The 22,533-nt window shown below is 46.1% G+C and overlaps 1 protein-coding gene across 2 annotated transcripts in view; it reads left to right on the top strand.

The window, feature by feature from the left end:
• ALDH7A1 (aldehyde dehydrogenase 7 family member A1) overlaps positions 1-22,533 on the top strand; it is a 55,362-nt gene that overhangs the window by 8,013 nt on the left and 24,816 nt on the right. For both annotated transcript variants that reach the window (XM_024247360.3, XM_024247361.3), the window contains exons 4-8: positions 4,504-4,584; positions 5,544-5,667; positions 11,302-11,434; positions 13,051-13,095; positions 20,918-20,995. In XM_024247360.3, the coding sequence (XP_024103128.3) occupies positions 4,504-4,584; positions 5,544-5,667; positions 11,302-11,434; positions 13,051-13,095; positions 20,918-20,995 (461 nt within the window). The remainder of the gene's footprint in view (positions 1-4,503; positions 4,585-5,543; positions 5,668-11,301; positions 11,435-13,050; positions 13,096-20,917; positions 20,996-22,533) is intronic.

Below are 22,533 nucleotides of genomic sequence, written 5' to 3'. Positions count from 1 at the left end.
TGCAAGCCCCGCCTCCCCGGTTCAAGCGATTCTCCTACCTCAGCCTACCAAGTAGCTGGGATTACAGGCGCCCGCCACCAATTTTTTAAATATTTTTAGCAGAGACGGGGTTTCACCATGTTGGCCAGGCTGGTTTTGAATTCCTCACCTCAAGCGATCCACCCGCCTTGGCCTCCCAAAGTGCTAGGATTACAGGCATGAGCCACTGCGACCAGCCAATTCTAGAATTTTTCAAAGGGAACATTTTTCTTTAAGGGAAATGGAAACAAAGTGAAACATATGGAAAGGTGGTTTATAGAAATTGATTTCTTTCTAAGGAATAGACTTGCTGCTTTCTTCCATGAGCCAGTTTCAGCACAGAATGCAGCCCATTTCTGCCCTCTGCATCCCCATGTGTCCTCATTTTCCCTCCCATCTCTGGTGAGAAAGAGCGGGAGTCTCTCTGTCCTTGAAGACAGGGAACTGTTTTTTTTCTTTCTTTTTTCTTTTTCTGAGACAGACTCTTACTCTGTCACCCAGGCTGGAGTGCAGTGGTGCGATCTCGGCACACTGCAACCTCTGCCTCCTGGGTTCAAGTGATTCTCCTGCCTCAATCTCCTGAGTAGCTGGGATTACAGGTACCAAAGTGTGGCTAATTTTTGTATTTTTAGTAGAGACAGGGTCTCACCATGTTGGCCAAGCCGGTCTTGAACTCCTGATCTCAAATGATCCACCTGCCTTGGCCTCCCAAAGTGCTGGGAATACAGGCGTGAACCACAGCCCCCGGCCATAATTTTCCAAAACCACTTTCTCTTGCTTTTCAGCCTTTGCGTATGCCCTGTACCCTTCTAACCCCATGCTTTTCCTCCACTTTGCCTACCTCTTCACAACACCTGGCATGCTTTAGGTCTTAGCCCTAAACTTCTAAACTTGTAAAAAGCCTACTTCAGGTTGCTCCAGTTGTGAAATCTAGCTCCCCTTTCATGGCATTTGCTACATTAGATTGTAATTGCCTGTTTTTTGCCTTTATCACCCCCATGGACTGTCAGCTCTATAGAGGGCAAGAATTGTCACTGCCTCATTTGCAGTAGAATACCCAGGGATTAGCACAGTATCTGGCACATAGAACATGTGCAATAATTATTTGTTGAAAGACTGACTGAATAAAATGTGTCCAGAATGGGAGGTAAAAGGCCATGTATACTGGCCATTCTGAGTTGAAATTAACCAACTCAACTAAACTTATAAATGTGCTGACTAAATTCAATTGAAACATCATTAAACCCACACCATGTGCTAGGAAATGTATAGGTTATGTGCTGATTGATATAATGCTACAGGTTTTTGTTTCCTGTTTCCAAAAGTGTGCATATGTTGTGAAAATGACAGACATTGCCAACATATAAATTGTGGATGAAAATCTGTTATAATTTCACTCCCCAGAAAAAACCACTGTGAACAGCTTGGTATATGTTCCTCCAAATTTAAGCAAAAGTTTACTTACCATAAGTGTTTTCTTTTTTTCTATTATTCTATTATAGCTTTTCAATGTTTTCCCATAAAAATCTACCTTATTTTATCACTGTTCCATAATTAACCAATCATGTGCTGATGGACAGTTGGTTTCTTTTTTTCTTTACTAGAAACAGCACTGCAATGAATATAATTGTACCTATACTTTTGCATACTTATGTATATAAGCTCAGTTTCTGTAAGCAGAGCTGTTTAGTTAAAGGGTAGGAATGTCATGCCTGTAATCCCAGCACTTTGGGAGGCCGAGGCAGGCGGATTACCTGGGATCAGGAGTTCGAGACCAGCCTGACCAACATGGCGAAACCCCATCTCTGCTAAAAATACAAAAAATTAGCCGGGCCTGGTGGCAGGTGCCTGTAATGCCAGCTACTTGGGAGGCTGAGGCAGGAGAATCACTTGAACCCAGGAGGCAGAGGTTGCAGTGAGCCGAGATTGCGCCACTGCACTCAAGCCTGGGCGTGACAGAGCGAGACTCCGTCTCAAAAAATAAATAGATAAAACAAAGGGTAGGAATGTTTTAAATGTTAATAGATTGCAAAATGACCATCCAGAAAAGCTGTACTAAGATACGGTGATACACTTGGGGAGAAGAGAGAGCAAGGAAGAACCTTGAGCTCACAGCCAAGCTCTGTGAGGCAAGTGTGGGCAGTGCTGTGATTAGGAGCAGTGGGAGTTAGGGGGAGGGTGTGAGTGGCTTCTGCCTGGGGGAAGGTTTCATGGAGGGGAATGTTCCTTTTACCTGTACTTTATTATTTTTTTTGCGACAGAATTTCACTCTTGTCATCCAGGCTGGAGTGTAATGGCGGGATCTCAGCTCCCTGCAACCTCCCCCTCCCGGGTTCAAGTGATTCTCCTGCTTCAGCCTCCCAAGTAGCTGAGATTACAGGCGCCTGCCACCATGCTCAGCTAATTTTTGTATTTTTAGTAAAGATGGGGTTTCACCATGTTGGTCAGGCTCGTCTTGAACTTCTGACCCCAAGTGATCCACCTGCCTCAGCTTCTCAAAGTGCTGGGATTACAGACGTGAGCCACCACGCCCAGCCTTAGCTGTACTTTGAAGGAGAGGCAGAATTGGGAAGAACTTGATGGGAGAGAGGGAGTGATGGTCATAGTTGGAGAAATTGTATCTCATTCATGAATCACATCTCAAACTTTATATGGCGTAAGCTGTGCTCTTTACCCCCAAAACCTGATGTTTCCCTTCAAGTCTTCTTCATCCCAGTAATTATACTTCATCTACCTATTTAAGCCAGAGAGCTGGAAGTCATCCTGAGTTCTTTTATTCTCTTCATTTCCTGCATCTGTGTGTCCTGTCAATTCTACTCCCAAAATAGACCCTTAATCCACTTGTTGTTCCACTTGTTACCACTGCAATTTTTTTTTTTTTTTGAGACGGAGTCTCACTCTGATGCCCAGGCTGCAGTGCAGTGGCGCAATCTCGGCTCATTGCAAACTCTGCCTCCCGGGTTCACGCCATTCTCCTGCCTCAGCCTCCCGAGTAGCTGGGACTACAGGAGCCCGCCACCACGCCCGGGTAATTTTTTGTATTTTTAGTAGAGACAGGGTTTCACTGTGTTAGCCAGGATGGTCTCGATCTCCTGACCTTGTGATCCGCCTGCCTCAGCCTCCCAAAGTGCTGGGATTACAGGCGTGAGCCACAGCTCCTGGCCACCACTGCAATCTTAAAACTAAGTCACTATAATCTTTTTTTTTTTTTTTTATTTGAGATAGGGTTTTGCTCTTGTTGCCCAGGCTGGAGTGCAGTGGCATGATCTTGGTTCACTGCAACCTCCGCCTCCCGGGTTCCAGTGATTCTCCTGCCTCAGCCTCCCAAGTAGCTGGGATTACAGGTGCCCACCACCATGTCCTGCTAATTGTTGTATTTTTAGTAGAGACGAGGTTTCCCCGTGTTGGCCAGGCTGGTCTTGATCTGCTGACCTCAGGTGATCCACCCACCTTGGCCTCCCAAAGTCCTGGGATTACAGGCATGTGCCACTGCGCCTGGCCTATAATACATTCTTAATTGATCTCCCTGCTTCTACTCTTTTCCCCGTCAACGTATCCTCTACCTATCAGATAGCGATATTAAAACATAAAGCAAATCCTCTTATTCTGCACCTTAAAAGACATTCAAGACTTCACATTGCACCTGGAGTAAGATTCCAACACCTTACAAGCTTCTAGCTTTAGACATACTGGCCTTCCCAATCAGCCCCTTTTATTTTCCATGGATCCCTCTTACATGTTTTTTCCTTATCCCTGGGAAGAATATTCCTATGGCTTACTTTTTCCATTCTTCAGGTTTCAGCTTCAATATTACCTCATTAGAGATTTTTCCTGCCAACCTTTTTTTTTTTTTTTTTTTGAGATGGAGTGTCACTCTGTTGCCCAGGCTGGAGTGCAATGGAGCGATCTCAGCTCACTGCAATCTCCACCTCCCAGGTTCAAGCGATTCTCCTGCCTCAGCCTCCTGAGTAGCTGGGATTACAGGCGCACACCACCATGCCCAGCTAATTTTTGCATTTTTAGTAGAGACGGGGTTTCACCATGTTGGCCAGGCTGGTCTCGAACTCCTGACCTTGTGATCTGCCTGCCTCAGCCTCCCAAAGTGTTGGGATTACAGGTGTGAGCCACCACACCCGGCCTCCTGCCAACCTTTTAGGTAAAGTAACTTACCCATTTCCCCTCCAATCTTGCTGTTTTTCTCTGTCTCAGCTTCCTTTTTATTTCCTTTGTCTTTAAAACCCTGATGGCAATTTGTAATTATTTGTTGCCTTTTCTTCTCCTCTGTGCCTTCCAGTAGATATTTGCTCTGTGAATGCCTTGCTTCTTATTTTAGCTCCGGTGCCTGGCCATATCACAGTCTTGATGTGATCAAAAGTCTTCTTTGATATGATTGTACTTTGTTCTTTTACAGCACACATCCAATACTGTGTTATAGACATGAATTTATGCTTTGAATCAGACACAAAAATTGCATTCTTTTCTTAGATTCCTGCTCCAAAACGAGGAGAAATAGTAAGACAGATTGGCGATGCCTTGCGGGAGAAGATCCAAGTACTAGGAAGCTTGGTAAAGTATTTTTGTAGTATGTACACAATTCTTTGAGTGGAGAATAAGGCTGTCATGCTTTTCTATATATAAGATTGTGAGGTTTTTTTTTTTTGAGATGGAGTCTCGCTGTCACCCAGGCTGGAGTGCACTGGTAAAATCTTGGCTCACTGCAGCCTCCGCCTCCCATGTTCCAGCAATTCCTCTGCCTGAGCCTCCCAAGTAGCTGGGATTACAGGCTTGTGCCACCACGGCTGGCTAATTTTTTGTATTTTTAAAGTAGAGATGGGGTTTCATCATGTTGGCCAGGCTGGTCTTGAACTCCTAACCTCAGGTGATCCTGCCTGCCTCGGCCTCTCAAAGTGCTGGGATTACAGGCATGGGCCACCACACTTGGCTAGAAGAGTTTTTAAGAAAAGTAGTTTATATTATATTATATTATATATTTATTTATTACTTATTTATTTATTTTTGAGATGGAGTCTTGCTCTTATTGCCCAGGCTGGAGTGCAATGGCAGGATCTCAGCTCACTGCAACCTCCCGCTCCTGGGTTCAAGCGATTCTCCTGCCTCAGCTTCCCGAGTAGCTGGGATTACAGGTGTGTGCCACCATGCCTGGCTAATTTTTGTATTTTTAGTAGAGATGGTGTTTCACCATGTTGGCCAGGCTGGTCTTGAACTCCTGACCTCAGGTGATCCGCCCGCCTTGGCCTCCCGAAGTGCCGGGATTACAGGCATGAGCCACTGTGCCCGGTTGTACTTTATATATTTTAAAAATTCTTTCTTTAGAGGAAAGATTAACAAGGTAGACAGAAAAAAGTGAAGGCAATTGTTGTGTTTTAAAATTCTTTGGAAAATAAAACAGACTTTCTTCAGTTTATTACAGTTACAAAATATGTTTTGCTTCCCCCTTTCTTTAATTTAATGTTTATAATGTGAATTCTGTTGGAAAAATTCTGTTTGTCGTTTTATATTTCTAGGTGTCTTTGGAGATGGGGAAAATCTTAGTGGAAGGTGTGGGTGAAGTTCAGGAGTATGTGGATATCTGTGACTATGCTGTTGGTTTATCAAGGATGATTGGAGGACCTATCTTGCCTTCTGAAAGTAAGCAATGAAATTAGTTAAGCTGAGTTTTGTACTCTGATATACAGAGCTCCAAAAAAAATAAAATACTCTGGCTATAGACTGTGCAAAAGAGAAATTTCAAGTGGCATAAATATGTGAAAATATCCTCAATCTTTCAAAGAAATGCACATTAAGACAGATGAAAATGTTAGATCAAGAACCTTTTTGTTTAAAAACTTTTGTTTTAAAGATAAAACTTAATGTTGGCAAGTCCATGGGTAAGACACTTTTAACTCATCTGTAAAATGATTTGGAAATCATTTACATTTACAAAGTGCTCTAACTTTAAAGAGCCCAGTTTTAAGAATCTAAGTAAATAATCTGAAATAAGACAGAAGTTATGTTTAAAGAAGTTCATTGTGGCATCAATAAAAAACATTAGAAATGACCTAAATGTCGAATTATAAGGGGAAAAAATCTAAGCCAATTTTGGTAGCTGTTAGCATGTACTAAAAATGTTTGTGAAGGTTGTCTTCCCCTAACCCACACTTTTACGGGAAGGTTTTATTTACTTATTTTTAAATTATACTAATGTTAATTTTTTTTGAGGAAGCGATAGATGCATATCAGAAAATAAGAAAGCAATAAAAGGTTGAAGGATTAAAAATTTCCCTCCTGCCCCCATGACTAAGCCATAGTACCCCATGGAAGTAGTGAATGCTTTCAATTTCTTGTGTGTCTTTTTTATATTTTGTAGGATCTTGCTGTGTTGTTCAGGCTGGTCTCAAACTTCTGGCCTCAAGTGATCCTCCCCTTCAGCCTCCCGAGTAGCTGGGATTAAAGGCGTGAGCCACCTTCCTAGGCCCTTGTGTATCTTTTTAGAGCACGTGCAGCCAAATATGTAGCCAACTAGACATTTTTTTTTTTGAGATGGAGTCTTGCTCTGTCACCCAGGCTGGAGTGCAATGGCACGATCTTGGCTCACTGCAACCTCCACCTCCCGGGTTCAAGCGATTCTTTTGCCTCAGACTCCTGAGTAGCTGGGATTACAGGTGTGCGCCACCACACCTGGCTAATTTTTGTATTTTTGGTAGGGATGGGGTTTCACCATCTTGGCCAGGCTGGTCTTGAACTCCTCACCTCGTGGTCCACCCGCCTTGGCCTCCCAAAGTGCTGGGATTACAGGCGTGAGCCACTGTGCCTGGCCGCAAACTGTACGTTCTGTTTTATACTTTTATATTCAATAATATATCTTGGAAATTGTTTCTTTGTTTACTTTTTTTGAGACAGGATTTTACTCTCTTGCCCAGGCCAGAATGTAGTGGCGTGATCACAGTTCACCACAGCCTCAACATCCCTGGGATCAGGCGATCCTCCCACCTCAGCTAGGACTGTAGGTGCATGCCACCATACCTGGCTATTTTTTTTTTTTTTTTGTAGAGGTGGGATTTTGCAGTGTTGCCCAGGCTGGTCTCAAACTCCAGGGCTCAGGTGATCTGCCTGTCTCAACCTCCCAAAGTGTTAGGATTGCAGGCGTGAGCCACTGTGTCAGGCTGGAAATTGTTTTCATATTATTCTATTAAGGGGCTTCCTTCATCTGTGTTTGCGGCTATTTTGTTATAAAGAGACTATAATTTATTTAGTCAGCTCCCAAATGATGTATATGTAGGGTTGTTTTCAGTGTTTTGCTATTACAAGCTGTTCTGTAAGAACCAATCTTATACTCTGAGGTTTTAACAATGAAGATAATAAGATGACAGCAAGAGTAAGAAAAGAAAAAAATGCTGGACAGGGTGGCTTACACCTGTAATCCCAGCACTTTGGGAGGCCAAGGCAGGCAGATCACCTGAGGTCGGGAGTTAGAGACCATCCTGGCCAACATGGAGAAACCCCATTTCTACGAAAAATACAAAATTAGCGAGGCATGGTGGCGCATGCCTGTAATCCCAGCTACTCAGGAGGCTGAGGCAGGAGAATCGCTTGAACCCAGGAGGCGGAGGTTGCGGTGAGCCGAGATCCTGCCATTGCATTGCAGCCTGGACAACAAGAGCGAAACTCCATCTCAAAAAAAAAAAAAAAAAAAAAAATGAGGTTAAGAGTGTAAGTGATTTGTGATGTTTGCAATGTGGATAGAGCAAAACAGGTGACTGTATGTCTGCATTGGCAATGCTGGGATAGAAGTGTATGTTAAAGTGGTAGCAGTGGTTATCTTTGTGGCAGAATTATTAGTAGTGGATTTTCTTCAATTTTTCTGTATTTTCTAAATTTCCATGATGGTTATTAGGTTACATTTATAATCAGGAAATAAATATTTTTCAAAAAATCATATTTTTCTCTTTTTCTTGGAATATTGAATAAATTCCCTACTTGTAGAAAGAGTTAGGGGAGTCTTTTAAAGTCTAATTAAGGACAGTTAATGTCCTTAATTAGATATCTAGCAATGATTCCTATTATCCAATATTAATTTTATGTCATTGAACACTTTCAAGAGTTTTTTTCTAGGTAAGAAAAGTTAATAGGCCCACCACGGTGGCTCACACCTGTAATCCCAGCACTTTGGGAGGCAGAGATGGGCAGATCACTTGAGGTCGGGAGTTTAAGACCAGCCTGACCAACATGGAAAAACCCCATCTCTAATAAAAATACGGATTAGCTGGGCATGGTGGCACATTCCTGTAATCCCAGCTACTCAGGAGGCTGAGGCAGGAGAATCACTTGAACCTGGGAAGTGGAGGTTGCAGTGAGCCGAGAGCACGCCATTGTTCTCCAACCTGGGCAACAGAAGCAAAACTCCGTCTCAACAACAACAACAATAACAACGAAAAAGTTAATAAACCTCCAGTTTGGGGATATGTACATGGGCAAGCAGGTAACTATTTGATTTATACCTACTATGGTACCTGCCCCACAATTAAAATTTTTCTCAATTGCTTGCACATTTTTGTTTGTTTGTTTATTTGAGATAGGATCTCTGTCACCCAGGCTGGAGTGCAGTGGTGTGATTATAGCCCCTTGCAGCCTGGACCTCCTGGACTCAAGCAATCTTTCCACCTCAGCCTCCTGAGTAGCTGGGATTACAGGCACATGCCACTAAGCCTAGCTAATTTAAAAATTTTTCTTGTAGAGACGAGGTCGCACTATGTGGCCTAGGCTGGTCTAGAACTCCTCGGCTTAAATAATCCTCCTGCCTTGGCCACTCAAAGTGTTGGGATTGTAGGCATGAGCCACCACACCTAGCTTACACTTTTTTTTTTTTTTAAAGCAGTTTACTCATCTATGTAGAGACTTTGGGGTAACTTTGGCTTTATTAATTCAATAAATGCTTATGGAACATCTATCAGGTGCTGGGTAATCTACTAGGTGATACTGGAGCTATAAGGCATAGTCCCTGTCCTCAAGGGATTTATAAGCTTATAAATTATACCTTAAAGTGGGAGATAAATAAACAGGTAATTATATCCAGCATAATCTAGCATGATAAGTAATATGAGGGAGTAGATGGTAGGATGGTCGGCATATAGCTGGGAGCCCCTAACCCAGCCTCATGAGTGCAGTCGGGGAAGGCCTCCAAGAGAAGGTTAGTCAAGGTAAGGTCCCAAATGGGACAAAGGAGAAGGGGTGGAGTGCTGGAAGTTGTTTTAAAGAAGGAAGAAGCCTGTGTGAAGGCTGAGAGGGTCTGGCTTATTTGCGGGGATTGCATTGCTTCAGCACAGCTGGAGGATGCAGTGGTAGGGCAGGTAGAGTGGAAAGAACCTCGGGAAGAGACTTTCTCTGACAAGGAGATTGGACTTTATTCTGAGAATAGCTACAGTGGGTATCCAAAATCCAGAGGGTTATAAGCAAGGGGGTGACATCAGGGCAGAGATGGGAGGGCAGGAGAGGAGGAGGCAGGCCCTGCCAGGAAGAGGCTGTGCCAGCACTTCATCTCTAGGGATTAAGCTGCCTAGATTAAGGAGGGCCCAGGAGTGAGGTGCTGCATCTGGTATGGTCCCCCATCCTAGCTAGCAGTGTGAGTGTGGCCAGAAAGACTGATGGCTGGGACAGCCGCCTTTCCAGTTGGTCTGTGGTTTTAACTGGGATTTGCGAACCATCGTATTCCTGTGGTATGGTTCTATACTGTCCAGCTGCCTTTAATTAAAATAAACACCTTGTGGGATTGTGGGTGACTTTAAAGTTTGTATTTAAAATACAATATTTTTGTTTGTATTTTCTTTTTCTTTTCTTTTCTTTTTTTTTTTTTTTGAGACAGGGTCTTACTCTGTTGTCCAGGCTGGAGTGCAGTGGTGCAATCACAGGTCACTTCAGCCTCAACCTCCTGGGCTCAAGCAGTTCTCTCACCTCAGCCTCCCAAGTAGCTGGGACTACAGGCATATAACCAATCACACGTAACTAATTTTTAATTTTTTTTGTAGAGACGGGTCTTGCCATGTTGATGCAAGTCTCAAACTGAGCTCAAGTGATTCTCCCGTCCCAGCATCCCAAAGTGCTGGAGATTGTAGGCATGAGCCACTGCTCCTAGCTTATTTGTATTTTTAGTTTTCTTATAGTGAATGTAAAGATTTGCTTAATTCATTTTATTTATTTATTTATTTTTTGAGACGGAGTCTCCCTCTGTTGTGCAGGCTGGAGTGTAATGGCAGGATCTCGGCTCACTGCAACCTCTGCCTCCCGGGTTCAAGCGATTCTCCTGCCTCAGCCTCCCGAGTAGCTGGGATTACAGGCACCCGCCACCATGCCCGGCTAATTTTTGTTTTTTCAGTAGAGACAGGGTTTCACCATGTTGGCCAGGCTGATCTTGAACTCCTGACCTCAGGTGGTCCACCTGCCTCGGCCTCCCAAAGCGCTGGGATTACAGGAGTGAGCCACCACGCCCGGCCTGCTTAATTCAATTATTCAACATATATATAATTATTAGAACTCCCCCTTCCCATCTTCCACCAATAAATGAGCCACCTTGTCTTGAATTCAGAGAAGTTGGCCCAGGGATTCATCAGGTAACATAAAGAATATCGGAGGCCAGGCGTGGTGGTTCACTCCTGTAATCCCAGCACTTTGGAAGGCCAAGGTGGACGGATCACTTGAGGTCAGGAGTTTGAGACCAGCCTGGGCAACATGGTGAAACTCCTTCTCTACTACAAATACAAAAATTAGCTGGGCATGGTGGTGCGTGCCTGTAATCCCAGCTACTCAGGAGGGTGGGGCTCGAGGATTGCTTGAACTCGAGAGGTGCGATTGCAGTGAGCTGAGATTGCACCACTCCACTCCAGCCTGGGTGACAGAGTGAGACTGACTCAAAACCAAACAAAACAAAGAACATGGGCCTAAGCCCCTGTGCCCTGGTCATGTTCTGCCCTTTGTGATCATACCACCTAGGGCACCCATCATCTCTAGAAAGTGTCATTGTCTCCCAGGTGCACTGATACTGCTGTGATCTACGCAGAGTTCCTATGAAGATCAGAGGCATAATGAATATCATTATGATTTACAAGGTAGTATAGTAATAACCACTTTTGTTGTACATTAGTTGATGTACCGATATCCCATGGCTGTGTAGCAATTTCCCACTATAAGGCATCTGGAATCTTCTCTGGTCTGCTGTACATTTGTTCTTATTAACTTGATGGGCATTAAATTAACATGCTTCTGCATGTTCCATCCTTTTCCTGTCCTTAGGACCTGGCCATGCGCTGATTGAGCAGTGGAATCCTGTAGGCCTGGTTGGAATCATCACGGCATTCAATTTCCCTGTGGCAGTGTATGGTTGGAACAACGCCATTGCCATGATCTGTGGAAATGTCTGCCTCTGGTAAGGCCTGCTCACTTTCCTATTTAGTAGTGAGTGATAAAAATAGCCATTTCTAGATACTACTACCTCAGCCTCTTGAGTAACTGGGATTATAAGTGTGCATCACTACACCTGGCTTCTTCAATAAAACTTTATTTTATTTTATTTTTTTGAGATGGAGTTTCACTCTTGTTGCCCTGGCTGGAGTGCAGTGGTGCAAACTCAGCTCACTGCAACTTCCGCCTCCCAGGTTCAAGCAATTCTCCTGCCTCAGCCTCCCAAGTGGCTGGGATTACAGGCATGCACCACCATGCCCGGCTAATTTTTTGTATTTTTAGTAGAGATGGGGTTTCACGGTGTTGGCCAGGCTGGTTTTGAACTCCTGACCTCAGGTGATCCACCTGCCTCGGCCTCCCAAAGTGTTGGCATTACAGGTATTAGCCATTGCACCTGGCCAATAAAACTTTGATGGTGAACTCCCAAGTAATTCTGAGGCAGTTGGTCAGTGTTCCCATTTAGGTCTTAAATTTTTCAACTCTACAAAATATCTGATAGTAAAAATGTTATATTTTAGAGTGGCAAACAGTTACTTGTTTTTTGCTTTTGTGTTCAGTGGAATAAATTAAATAAGGAAAATCAGGACAATTGTCTTTAGCTCATTTTGCTTGCATCTGTTCCACTAGTTATTAATTTGTTTTAAATATGTGGTACTCAGTTGAATGTATTCAAAAACTAACTGTAAAATAGGTCATATTTGGGAGGACTAATAACTGTATTTCTTATTTTAACAAGAGAAAAAACTCTGCTTGTCCACAATTGGTTTTTTTTTTTTTTTTGAGACAGTCTCGCTCTGTCTGTCGCCCAGGCTGGAGTGCAGGGGCGCGATCTCGGCTCACTGCAAGCTCCGCCTCCCGGGTTCACGCCATTCTCCTGCCTCAGCCTCCCGAGTAGCTGGGACTACAGGCGTCTGCCACCATGCCTGGCTAATTTTTTTTGTATTTTTAGTAGAGACGGAGTTTCACCATGTTAGCCGGGATGGTCTCAATCTCGTGACCTCGTGATCCACCCGTCTCGGCCTCCCAAAGTGCTGGGATTACAGGTGTGAGCCACCGTGCCCTGCCTGTCCACAGTTCTTTAGCCTGCAGGGCACTGATATTTTCTGACCGACGTGGTTTGGTGGGAACTCGCCCCGAGCTCTTTCAGGGTTCTGCCCCATGTTGTGAAAGGAACTCATGCTTTCAAACATTCTAATCTAAAAAGGTTCATTGTGTAGTTTTCCTCAGCTCTCTGAGTTTTCCAAGGAAAGTTTACTTAATGCAGCACGTTGGTAGATTTCTGCTTCACTCAGTTCCTATAATTGGCTGAGGTTAATGCAGTGATTCCTGCGATCAGTGCAGCAAGCTGATTCAGAATTGCTTGGTGCCATTTTTATGTTCATGAAAGTTTTGTTGTTCCTTAGGTCTCAAAGACACCCAGCTGAAGAACAGATTTCTGTTTCAGTTACTAGATTCATTTGTTAGTTGTCTAATTGGACAGAGCTTTTTCTCACACTTTTGCTTCTGTTTGATAATAAAAGGTATTTATGGTTTCCGTCAAGTAAGTTTTTCTTTTTCTTTTTTTGTTTTCACCTTCTTAAGGAAAGGAGCTCCAACCACTTCCCTCATTAGTGTGGCTGTCACAAAGTAAGTACATGTGGCTTTCTTTTTCCTGGGTATGGAATAATATTGAAAGGGTTATTGATAGGCCTTGACTTTTAAATCTGATGTCAGAGAGTCACATAGCATGGAATTTGGATAACCTCTTTCTCCTTTGCTTGTAATATTATTTTTATATACAGAGTGCTTTCAGTGCCATGTCATTTAATTTAACTCTTTGGAAACATGCCAGATATTGACATATTGATTGAACTCTTGCAGACATTATTTTGTCACTTGGAAAATAAAAGCATCTTCAGTGGAAAGGAAATTTTTGCAATTTAGGAGCTATATTTTCTCACTATTCAACAAGTTAATGGTTTTGAGAATAGATTTCTATCCAGCTAATACTTTTTTTTTTTTTTTTTTTTTTTTTTAATTTATGAAGAATTTATTGATGATTCTTGGGTGTTTCTGGGAGGGGGGATATGGCAGGGTCATAGGATAATAGTGGAGAGAAGGTCAGGAGATAAACACATGAACAAAGGTCTCTGGTTTTCCTAGGCAGAGGTCCCTGCGGCCTTCTGCAGTGTTTGTGCCCCTGAGTACTTGAGATTAGGGAGTGGTGATGACTCTTAAAGAGCATGCTGCCTTCAAGCATCTGTTTAACAAAGCACATCTTGCACCGCCCTTAATCCATTTAACCCTGAGTTGACACAGCATATGTTTCAGAGAGCAGGGGGCTGGGGGAAAGGCCATAGATCAACAGCATCCCAAGGCAGAAGAATTTCTCCTAGTCAGAACAAAATGGAGTCTCCTATGCCCACCTCTTTCTACACAGACACAGCAACAATCTGATCTCTCCTTCCTTTCCCCACACTTCCTCCTCTTCTCTTCAACAAAACCGCCATCGTCCTCATGGCCCGCTCCCCATGGTCGCTGTCTCTTCGGAGCTGTTGGGTACACCTCCCAGACAGGGCAGCCGGGCAGAGGCGCTCCTCACCTCCCAGACGGGGCGGCCGGGCAGAGGTGCTCCTCATTTCCCAGACGGGGCAGCCGGGCATAGGTGCTCCTCACTTCCTCCCAGACGGGGTGGCAGCCGGGCAGAGGCGCTCCTCACTTCCCATACGGGGTGGCGGCCGGGCAGAGGCGCTCCTCACTTCCTCCCAGACGGGGTGGCGGCCAGACAGAGGTGCTCCTCACTTCCCAGACGGGGTGGCCGGGCAGAGGCGCTCCTCACTTCCCAGACGGGGTGGCCAGGCAGAGGCACTCCTCACCTCCCAGACGGGGCGGCCGGGCAGAGGGGCTCCTCACTTCCCATACGGGGTGGCAGCCGGGCAGAGGCGCTCCTCACTTCCCAGATGGGGCAGCCGGGCAGAGGCGCTCCTCACTTCCCAGATGGGGCAACCGGGCAGAGGCGCTCCTCACTTCCCATACGGGGTGGCAGCCGGGCAGAGGCGCTCCTCACTTCCCAGACGGGGCGGCCGGGCAGAGGTGCTCCTCACTTCCTCCCAGACCGGGTGGCGGCCAGGCAGAGGCGCTCCTCACTTCCCAGATGGGGCAGCCGGGTAGAGGAGCTCCTCCCTTCCCAGACGGAGTGGCCAGGCAGAGGCACTCCTCACCTCCCAGAGTGGGCGGCCGGGTAGAGGCGCTCCTCACTTCCCAGAGTGGGCGGCCGGGCAGAGGCGCTCCTCACTCCCCATAGGGGGTGGCAGCCGGGCAGAGGCGCTCCTCACTTCCCAGATGGGGCAGCTGGGCAGAGGTGCTCCTCACTTCCTCCCAGACGGGGTGGCGGCCAGGCAGAGGCGCTCCTCACCTCCCAGACGGGGCGGCCGGGCAGAGGCACTCCTCACCTCCCAGACGGGGCGGCCGGGCAGAGGCGCTCCTCACTTCCCAGAGTGGGCGGCCGGGCAGAGGCGCTCCTCACTTCCCAGAGTGGGCGGCCGGGCAGAGGCGCTCCTCACTTCCCATAGGGGGTGGCAGCCGGGCAGAGGCGCTCCTCACTTCCCAGATGGGGCAGCTGGGCAGAGGCGCTCCTCACTTCCTCCCAGACGGGGTGGCGGCCAGGCAGAGGCGCTCCTCACCTCCCAGACGGGGCGACTGGGCAGAGGCACTCCTCATCTCCCAGACGGGGCGGCTGGGCAGAGGCACTCCTCATCTCCCAGACGGGGCGGCTGGGCAGAGGCGCTCCTCACTTCCCATATGGGGTGGCAGCCGGGCAGAGGCGCTCCTCACTACCCAGATGGGGCAGCTGGGCAGAGGTGCTCCTCACTTCCTCCCAGACGGGGTGGCGGCCAGGCAGAGGCGCTCCTCACCTCCCAGACGGGGCGGCCAGGCAGAGGCGCTCCTCACCTCCCAGACGGGGCGGCCGGGCAGAGGCACTCCTCACCTCCCAGACGGGGCGGCCGGGCAGAGGCGCTCCTCACTTCCCAGAGTGGGCGGCCGGGCAGAGGTGCTCCTCACTTCCCAGAGTGGGCGGCCGGGCAGAGGCGCTCCTCACTTCCCATAGGGGGTGGCAGCCGGGCAGAGGCGCTCCTCACTTCCCAGATGGGGCAGCTAGGCAGAGGCGCTCCTCACTTCCTCCCAGACGGGGTGGCGGCCAGGCAGAGGCGCTCCTCACCTCCCAGACGGGGCGACTGGGCAGAGGCACTCCTTATCTCCCAGACGGGGCGGCTGGGCAGAGGCGCTCCTCACTTCCCATATGGGGTGGCAGCCGGGCAGAGGCGCTCCTCACTTCCCAGACGGGGTGGCGGCCAGGCAGAGGCGCTCCTCACTTCCCAGATGGGGCAACCGGGCAGAGGCGCTCCTCACTTCCTCCCAGACGGGGTGGCGGCCAGGCAGAGGCGCTCCTCACCTCCCAGATGGGGCGGCCGGGCAGAGGTGCTCCTCATCTCCCAGACGGGGCAGCCGGGCAGAGGCGCTCCTCACTTCCTCCCAGACGGGGTGGCAGCCGGGCAGAGGCGCTCCTCACTTCCTCCCAGACGGGGTGGCAGCCGGGCAGAGGCGCTCCTCACCTCCCAGACGGGGTGGCAGCCGGGCAGAGGCGCTCCTCACATCCCAGACGATGGGCGGCCGGGCAGAGGCGCTCCTTACTTCCCAGATAGGGCGGCCTGGCAGAGGGGCTCCTCACATCCCAGACGATGGGCGGCCAGGCAGAGATGCTCCTCACTTCCTAGACGGGGTGGCGGCGGGACAGAGGCTGTAATCTTAGCACTTTAAGAGGCCAAGGCAGGAGGCTGGTAGGTGGAGGTTGCAGCGAGCCGAGATCACACCACTGCACTCCAGCCTGAGCACCATTGAGCATTGAGTTAGCGAGACTCCGTCTGCAATCCCAGCACCTCGGGAGGCCGAGGCAAGCAGATCACTCGAGGCCAGGAGCTGGAGACCAGCCCGGTCAACACGGCGAAACCCCGTCTCCACCAAAAATACAAAAACCATTCAGGCGTGGCGGCGCGTGGCTGCAATCCCAGGCACTCGGCAGGCCGAGGCAGGAGAGTCACAGGAGCCCGAGGCAGGGAGGTTGCAGCGAGCCGAGATCATGGCAGTACAGTCCAGCTTCGATAACAGCGGGAGACCGAAAAAAGAAGGAGAGGGAGACCGAAGAAAGCGGAGAGGGAGGGGGAGGGGGAGGGGGAGGGGGAGGGGGAGGGAGAGGGAGAGCCAGCTAATACTTTTATTGCTTTTGCTTAATAGAGTGTTAACAAACTGATTATTATACTCATCTGCTGATTCATCTAACACTAAAATGTATCGCATCTTTTGGTTAAAAAATTATTAGTGCTTTACTTATATTTGAGAATTTGGCAGCTCTGGTTAAGTCGTAAAAGCAATGTGACTGATTTGTCATTCTGGAATTTGGAGGATGTATAGAGTTAGGGTGCCTTCCCATGTAGGATTAGGATGTACCTTTGATGTTCCATCGCTTGTGTGGTCTGCATTCTGATTTCAGAATTATTAGTAGAGAAATTGGGGTGGAGTCTGTGGGCAAGAGGGTTCTTCATATTAGAATATTATTATTATTATTATTATTTTTGAGATGGAGTCTTGCTCTGTCACTCAGGCTGGAGTGCAGTGGCGCGATCTTGGCTCACTGCAAGCTCCACCTCCTGGGTTCACACCATTCTCCTGCCTCAGCCTCCAGAGTAGCTGGGACTACAGGTGGGCGCCACCACACCCGGCCAATTTTTTGTATTTTTAGTAGAGACGGGGTTTCACTGTGTTAGCCAGGATGGTCTCGATCTCCTGACCTTGTGATCCGCCCGCCTCAGCCTCCCAAAGTGCTGGGATTACAGGCGTGAGCCACCGCGCCCAGCTATTATTATTATTTTTGAGATAGAGTCTTGCTCTGTCGCCAGGCTGGAGTGCAATGGCGCAATCTTGGCTCATGGCAACCTCCAACTCCCTGGTTCAAGTGATTCTCCTGCCTCAGCCTCCTGAGTAACTGGGAATACAGGCATGTGCCACCACGCCTGGCTAATTTTTTGTATTTTTAGTAGAGATGGGGTTTCACCATGTTGGCCAGGATGGTCTTGATCTCTTGACCTTGTGATCCGCCTGCCTTGGCCTCCCAAAGTGCTGGGATGGGCATGAGCCACTGTGCCCAGCCTAGAAGATTATTTAGAGTAGTGGTTTAGGAATTGGAAAGTGGTGGGCTGGAAAAGAGCAAGGGTAATATGTTTTAATTTTTTTTTTATTTTGAGACAGTCTTTGTTGCCCAGGCTGGAGTGCAGTGGGGCCATCTCAGCTCATTGTAGTTTCTGCTTCCTGGGTTCAAGAGATTCTCATGTCTCAGCCTCCCGAGTACCTGGGATTACAGGTGTGGGCCACCACGCCGGGCTAATTTTTTTTTTTTTTTAAAGACAGAGTCTTGCTCTGTCGCCCAGGCTGGAGGGCAGTGGCACAATCTCGGCTCACTCCAACCTCTGCCTCCCAGGTTCAAGCGATTCTCCTGCCTCAACCTCCCGAGTAGCTGGGATTACAGGTGCATGCCACCATGCTTGGCTAATTTTTTCTTTTTTTTGAGACTGAGTCTTGCTCTGTCGCCAGGCTAGAGTGCAGTAGCAAGATCTTGGCTCACTGAAACCTCTGCCTCCCGGGTTCAAGTGATTCCCCTGCTTCAGCCTCCTGAGTGGCTGGGACTACAGGTGTGCGCCACCACGCCTGGCTAATTTTTTGTATTTTAGTAGAGATGGGGTTTCACCATGTTGGCCAGGATGGTCTCGATCTCCTGACCTCATGATCTGCCATCCTCAACCTCCCAAAGTGCTGGGATTACAGGTGTGAGCCACTGTGCCCAGCTAGCTAATTTTTATATTTTTAGTAGACATGGAGTTTCACCATGTTGTCCAGGCTGGTCTTGAATTCCTGGCCTCAAGTCATCTGCCTGCCTCGGCCTCCCAAAGTGCTAGGATTACAAGATGAGCCACTGCTCCTCGCCTAAAAATAAACCTAAAAAAAAAAATTTAAAAAAAACAAAAAACAAAACCCAGCAGAATAATTAATGTGGAAGTAGTGAACTGACTTAATTGTTATGAAGTAGCTGGTTAAAATATTGTTCATTTTGATACTGGTTTTGCTTTAAGCTTTTTTTTTTTTTTTTTTTTTTTTTTTTTGCTTTAAATGGTTGAGGAATTTGAAATGTTCACGTAAGAGTTTATATGCTGGTTGATAGTTTTCAAAGCATTGAAAATGTTATTTGCTTTTGTAATAGAAGATAATAAGTAAAATGATGCTAAATTTTGCTGGAATTAACTAAGGGTGATGCAGTGCTACAAGGAGGTCTTGGTAAATTCAACTAAATGTTCAGATTCCTAAGATGACCACAGGCCACACATGGTTCTTCTGTGTATTCAGAAGGATATAGGACAGGAGCATAGCTTGTCAGGAGGATGGCATCAGGTATTCCTCTTTAACCAGTGTTCTTGTCACAATCATACAGGTACAAGAAAGTGAGAGCCACATTGGAGAGGTGTGGGGTTACCTTGGCTTATAAAGCCTAATGCCCCACAGAAACCAAAATCTCCTGTAACAATTGTAGCTTTCAGGGGCCACAGGGACATGCAGTTACAAGTGTCACTGCACTCAGGAAAGGCCAAAAAGCATGGTATTCCCATTAATAGCTCATAGATATTCAGTTCAGATGGAAGTGACCAGGCAGGGGTCATTTTTACCATAAGCCGGGTTGTCTAAGAAACATTGACGACACTCTGACACTTATCAGGTAACGTGGAGAACAGTGCTAGAGTTCAACTTAAAGTTAGATTCTCATGCCTTAGGGGCAGGGGTTTGTTAACCTTTACCCATAGGCACAAAACAAAAGCCTTGCTCTTAAAGAGAGTACAGTCTACTTGTGCAGACAATATAGACACCCGGAGTCCCTGGGAAGAATTTTACATCCTGAAACCTGGTCTTGGACATGAGAGCTGGAGTTCATGATCCTTGATTGGATCCTGGATTGGAAGGAAGAAAGAAAACAGCTATAAAGCGTATTTTAGGGGAACTTAGGTGTGATAATGATACCTTTTCTATGAAAGTGAGCATGGGATTTGGGAGTTTTTGAAATTTAAACCAATTGGAAAGTAGCCAGTAAGTTGAGATGATTGATGAAAATAACCTTTGCTCTTTGGTCCTCTGGAAACTCAAAATGAATGGAATCCTTTTTCAGAGAAACTAGAATTATTTTAGCCATTTTTTTTTTTATAACTCAAAATCAGATTTAAGTAGTATTTAAATGTATTTCTCATTTTAACAAGAGAAAAAACTCTGCTTGTCCACAATTCTTTAGCCTGCAGGGCACTGATATTTTCTGACCGACATGGTTTGGTGGGAACTAGCCCCAAGCTCTTTCAGGGCTCTGCAGGGTGGCCCCAGCTCCTTCTTTTGTGTCTGTGGCATTTACTTTAGGTTTTGGGGATCCCTTCTGCTTCCCCAATTTGTGCTTTACAATTTCTCTAACTCTGCTTTGCAGAGATGTGTTTAAATCTCTTATTTGCTGGTGGTGACTACCTCTAATTTCCTTCATTGTTCTAGGTCTTATTCCTTTTTAATCATCATTTTAATAGATTTGTGTAAGACCAAAAAAAATAAAAATAAATAAATAAATAAAAGGCCCAGTGATCAGTCTGCTGTCTTGAACCAGATGTGTCCTCATAGTTTGGGAGAAAATACTTGAAAACAATGACAGTTTGAGCTACCTAAACAGTGCTTTGTGTCTTCTGTTTATGTTCTATGTTTTTTTCTTCTTCTCAAGATTCTTTTTTTTTTTTGAGATAGATTCTCCCTGTCTCCCAGGCTGGAGTGAGTGGCACGATCTCAGCTCACTGCAACCTCTGTCTTCCAGGTTCAAGCGATTCTCCTGCCTCAGCCTCCTGAGTAGATGGGATTACAGGCTCCCACCATAACTCTCGGCTAATTTTTATATTTTTAGTAGAGATGGGGTTTCACCATGTTGACCAGGCTGGTCTTGAACTCCTGACCTCAAGTGATCCACCTGCGTCGGCCTCCCAAAGTGCTGGGATTACAGGCATGAGCCACCACACCTGGCCTCAAGATTCTTTTAGGACCAAAAAAAAAAAAAAAATTCTGCTAATAGTTTTTTGAAAACGGCATTTTCAATATGTGAGGAGAAATCCAGGTCTGAATGTTTGAGGACAGAGTCTGGTATAAGAGGGTTCTTAATGTAGAAGTCCATTTAGGAACGGTGACTTAGAAATTGAAAAGTGGGCTGAAAAAGCAAGAGAGTAGTATATTTGAGGGATGGGAGAGAAAGTTGAAAAAAGGAGAGTCAAGTGGTTGGAATTTATTCCTTGTTTTTAAAAAAGTGACTTAAGAAATTAAATTATTGCCTCAGTAATTGTTTTTTCCTTTCTAGGATAATAGCCAAGGTTCTGGAGGACAACAAGCTGCCTGGTGCAATTTGTTCCTTGACTTGTGGTGGAGCAGATATTGGGTAGGTTACTAGGCTGAGAGCATCCTCTGTTGAAGGACCCCAGGTTGACCAACTAGAATCATCATTACTAGAATAATGAACTCACTTATAACTAAGGAGTTGAGAACGGTTTTTGAAATCATTATTATTATGGACTTTGTTGGGTTCTTATTTTATTAATGCCTAACCTCTATTGGAGGATGAATAAGAATTGTCTTTTTAATTGCCCAGAGGTACTATTTGTAAGGTGTTTATATCCTGAAATAACAAACTGCTGTAATGGGGGGCAGCCTTGTGAATTCCTGACACTTGGTTTATTAAGGTGTTTACTTACACAGAAAGCTTTGAAATTGTAGTCTGGGGTCTCACTGCCTGCCAAGAACCTAGCCTATTGTCTGAGTTTCTCAGCTGACTGAAAAAGGGAACCCTGGGAGCACAGCCTCTTTTAAGTAAACTGTTTTTTTCTTTTTTAATTGCCATATAATTCACAATTTGTGTACCATAAAATGCTCTCTTTTAAAGTGTACAATATAGTGGTTTTTAAAATATTCAGAGTATTGTACAACTATCACCACTATCTTATTCCGGAACATTTTGATCAGCCCAGAAAGTAATCCCATACCCATTGGCAGTCTCTTCCCATTCCCCATGCCCTCATGCCCTGACAGTCACTAAAGAATTTTCTGTCCTATGGATTTGCCTATTTGAGACATTTTGTATAAATGTAATCATATAATATGTGGCCTTTCGTGTCTTGCTGCTTTTACTTGGCATGATATTAAGATGACATGGACTATAATTGTGCTGAACTGGGATGAAAGCTGAGGTTCTTACTGGCTTAGACTTTGATTAGGTGAGTTTTCCAGGAGTCAAGTCTTACAACCCATACTGGTGTGGCTAAAGTGTTAGTTTCCTTGCCCTCCAACACTTTTAACATACTATTGTACTTACTGGGCAATCTCAAAAAGGAGCAATAAGCAATAAATAATGACTGTATTCTTGCATTCTAGGTATTTAGTCCTTGTGCTGGCCTTGCAATAGCTCAGAAAATTATGGTAGTACATACAGGAGCATGTTAAGCAGCAGCCACTTTGAGTATTAGTGCTCATGCTTGCTGGGTTGAACCTCGGAAGACTGACCTAGGCAATTGAGCCAAGCCGTCCAGCCCTACATTAGACTAATGCTGTGGCTGCCCTGCTTGGCTCACACTGGACCCTTTGTAGCATTGAAGTAGGAACAAAGAGGTTCAAATCAGTAGTGTCTGATTTGCATTCCTTAGAAGCAACTGGAAATCCTAGCATAGCCTTTATAAGTTGGCTTCCATGAGGAATACTTTAGGATAGCGGTCCCCAACCTTTCTGGCACCAGGGACTGGGACTGGTTTAGTGGAAGACAATTTTTCCATGGACCACGGTAGGGGGATGGTTTTAGGCTGAAATTGTTCCACCTCAGATCATAAGGCATTAGTTAGATTCTCATAAGGAGCATGCAATCTAGATCCCTTGCATGCACAGCTCACAATAGGGTTCACACTCCTAAGAAAATCTAATGCTGCTGCT

The sequence above is a fragment of the Pongo abelii genome, chromosome 4, assembly GCF_028885655.2.
Source record: "Pongo abelii isolate AG06213 chromosome 4, NHGRI_mPonAbe1-v2.0_pri, whole genome shotgun sequence".
NCBI classification, from domain to species: Eukaryota; Metazoa; Chordata; class Mammalia; order Primates; family Hominidae; genus Pongo; species Pongo abelii.
The sequence above is the reverse complement of the archived record's forward strand: the minus strand, read 5'-3'. Positions and strand labels throughout refer to the sequence as shown.